This window comes from Equus quagga, unplaced genomic scaffold (genome assembly GCF_021613505.1).
Source record: "Equus quagga isolate Etosha38 unplaced genomic scaffold, UCLA_HA_Equagga_1.0 71032_RagTag, whole genome shotgun sequence".
NCBI classification, from domain to species: Eukaryota; Metazoa; Chordata; class Mammalia; order Perissodactyla; family Equidae; genus Equus; species Equus quagga.
The window spans coordinates 1-3742 of NW_025801966.1; the positions used below are offsets into that span (position 1 = coordinate 1).

Here is a 3742-nt window from a genome sequence, read left to right on the forward strand (position 1 = left end):
CCTTCCAACACCTTGATTTTAGCTGGATTTTAGCTCAGTGGAACCGATATCCCCATATGTTATCTTAAGAAATTCATGCCAAAGTATCAGTGGATTTCTCTTGGAGAGGAGCTGGCAAAAGGTTAAAGGATGATGCCACTTCTCATTTCATACACTTCAAGACAGAAGGAAGGAAAAGTGATGACAATAATTTGACTATTTTAAATATTCAGGGGCCAGCCCCGTGGCCAAGTGGTTAAGTTCACTCACTCCGCTTCGGCGGCCCAGGGTTTCACCGGTTCGGAACCCTGGGCGCGTACATGGCACTGCTCGTCAGGCCACGTTGAGGTGGCATCCCACATGTCACAACTAGAAGGACCCACAACTAAAATATACAACTATGTACTGGGGGAATTTGGAGAGAAAAAAGCAGAAGAAAAATAAAATATTCAGTTGTCTCTATGCTTTAGAGATGACATGAGACTAAAGACTTCAGCATCATAGCATCAAACTGCCATCACACTAATGTTAAGTATAAAACAGAGCAGTGGAAAGTAGAAAAAAAATACAATCTGGTGACGCCTTCCAGGGATTTTGTTCTTGTTCGGGGAGAAAAGAAAAACACTTAGAATACAGGACTAGAAACATCAAAGCATAGTTAATAACTCTAAGTTTAAACACAAAGTAAAAAGAATATTTCAAATCTTTTAGTGTTCACCACGACACCAAAGCAGAGGAACGAATCCTAACATTGACTATTCATTCCTCCCTATTGCTGATCTTCTCACTGTTTCCCCAGAGGTTAAAGCTGCTTCTGGACACAATTTTTCTCACTTTCAAATCCAAACCTCAAGTAACTCTAGGTGACATTCAGCCAAAAGAGCTTTTCTGCCCTCTTCCCCTGTGTCCCTCTCTGTGCTTATCATTATGAGGATTAGCATGGCCTCTCTGGACTCTGTTTTCTTCCATTTCTTACCTGCATTAAGCATAAAAAAAGGAAAGTCTAAGAACTGACTCAGCAACCAATAATGCTTTTTATTTAGAATATGCAGAGGACAAATGGTTGTGTATTGGCTTCTACTAATCATTTTGTTTGTTTCACAGTGATAACATATTAATAACTCGATATTAGAGAAGTACTAGCATATGGTGGTCCATACAAGTATTACAAAAAATAAAGAATAGCACATACATTTAGGTGGTGAAACTCTCCTTTAATGGTGGTTGGCTGTTCACTGGATATTGAGGGAATGGGGAAATATGAAATGAGAGGTCAGAGAAGGCATTCCTGGGAAGGGGGTGAATAATGCCCCAGAGGAGGAGGATTATAGATGGCAGCACATCAGCAGCTGGATGATCGGCCCTTCCTCACACAGGAATAAAGCAGAGCTGGTATGAGGGTGGCACATGGCCAAACCCACTGGCAGCTGGGGTGGTGTCGATGTCCTTTGGGTCAACCACAGATTTCAGGGTAAATTTCTGTAAAATGGTGGTCAGAAATAAAAACAGCTCCATGCGGGCTAGACCTTCTCCCAGACACATTCGTTTTCCTGAAAATAACATAGAGAATTTGTTCCTTGAACATTATGCTTTGAACAGTCACAAAAAGTATGCAGTAACTATTTGTTAAATGACTGAATAGATAGAGGGCTAGAAGGAGAGTTAGAGAGACAGATGCATAGAAGGATGGACGCACTTGCTATTCACCTAATATCTTAGTGGGAGACCTTCGTTCAACAAATATCTGCTGAGTATCAGCTCTACACCAAGCACTTTATTACATATTCCCACATTATAACTGCTCTTTTGACATTTCCAGTTTCCATCAATCTTTGTAGAAACATACCTATTTTTCTTGTCCAAGTGGGTAGAAGGCAGAAGGACTGAGGGCAGGGAACTCATATATCTGTTTCCCTTTCTATCTTGGGCACAAAATGCAGCCAAATTTTTTTTCTTTCATGTGCTTTCAAAAGCACTTGTCTAAGTGTGTCACTCTCTCACTTTAAAATATTAAATGTCTTCCCCATCTGTCCTATGAGATGAGGTCCAAATGGGTTGAACTTCACATTTTGTGAGGTTCACATTTTGTTCCCAGTCTGATGTTCCATATCATTCCTTCCATTCTCCACACCATCCGCTCTCAGATCTAGCCATATGCACTCTTCATCACTCTCTAACACACCATAAAGTTTCCAGCTTTATCTCATGCTGTTCCATTTGGTTAAGGTGCACTTCTCTTATTCTTCCTTCAAGACCTATGTCCCATGTCGTTTCCTCTTTATAATCCTTGTGATCCTCTCAAGCAGTAGAATTTTGCCCTCTCTGGGTTTCCTCAGCATCATATTCACACTTCATTTGAAGCATGGATCACCTTGAATCATAATTCTCTGTTTATTTATTTTTATACCATGCTAAAATGTGTGTTCCTTGAAGAGAAGGCTCAGGCCTTAACATCTTGGTATGTACAGTGCAAGACCCAAAGCAGTCACCAAGGTCACTGAATAAATGAGGATGACTCTGTGGCCAGAGATTCAACACACACACTGTAGCTGTGGAGACCCAATATCCATGATGTATGATATGAGTGGAGGAAGATCAAGGTGCTCTGGAACCACTGCAGGGTATCCTGCCACAGTCCCAAGATTTCCCTGATGCAATACTTGGTTGGCAGGTTCTGACCTCCTCGACTTTCAGGAAACATCCTGCTCCTGTGGTCCGCTCCGTAAAAGTGCCCTGCCTTCTCTTTTTTCTTTGCTCCCCATCCCTTGTGAGACAGCTCAAATTTCCTTTCTGCTGTTAGAATGTTTCTTATTCCATTTTATGCCACACTGTGGGGTATGAACGAGCAGGAAGCAGGCAGCTTCCCCTTCTGGTCTCCTGAGTAGCCTGTGTTTTCCTCTCCCACAGCACTAGTCTTACTGGATTACAATGATCTGTTTACTAATCTGCTTCCTTAACCAGAGTGTGAGCTAGTGCTCCCTAACTTTGGTGTTCATTCTGTGCTTGTGGAGACCTGCAACCCGAGAGCTCAGTCTGGGGAATGAGGGATATCACATAGAAGATACTCAAAGTGGTGGAGTTACATACATTTCTCACGGAAGGCAAGGAAAATCTAAATGAGTTTCACCTTCTAAGAGGAGTTCTTGGTGATATATTAGTTATCAATATATTGGTGATTAGCTCAGTGACATATATACAGGCAGAATTCAATCTATTTGCTAACTTTTTCACTTTCAAAGAACTGGGTCAGCTCCCCAAAGTTCCAATAATGGGGATGTATGAGGGTTGGGGGAGCGCATGGTCATTGGGAGTGGCGCTCATGATCATAGACAAAGAGCAGTTCTACCAGGCCCAGTGTGGACACCACGTAAGTTCCAATTGATCCCATGAAGGTAACCTGTCCCCTGAAGTACCAAAGGAAATAAATTTTTATTACCTGCTGAGAAAGCCATGAAGTAGTCGCTCTTCTTAAAGTTGCCACTCTCATCCAGGAAGTGGCCAAGATCAAACACCTCTGGGTTGTGGAATTCTTTAGCATCGTACAGCACAGAAGTCAGTGATGTTAATATGGTCGTGCCCTGGAAAGAACAGATGAAGATAAACTGAGTAATAAAGAAGTCATGGAGCTGGAAGAAAGGTTGCAAATCATTTAGTCCAATCTTCTGATCTATTGATGAGGAACCCTAGGTCCAAAGAAGGACAGCGGCATTTTGAGCCAGAACAAGTAACACACAAGGATAAGTTTAAGACCAGACAGAACAAG

At 42.0% G+C, this 3742-nt stretch overlaps 1 protein-coding gene across 1 annotated transcript in view; it reads right to left on the bottom strand.

Annotated features, from left to right (window-relative positions):
- Positions 1–1202: 1202 nt before the first annotated feature.
- LOC124234103 (cytochrome P450 2C42) overlaps positions 1203–3742 on the bottom strand; it is a gene marked incomplete at its 5' end in the record, with an annotated part of 24794 nt that continues 22254 nt past the window's right edge. The window contains 2 exons of the mRNA XM_046651367.1: positions 1203–1529; positions 3416–3557. Of these exons, the coding sequence (XP_046507323.1) occupies positions 1348–1529; positions 3416–3557 (324 nt within the window). The remainder of the gene's footprint in view (positions 1530–3415; positions 3558–3742) is intronic.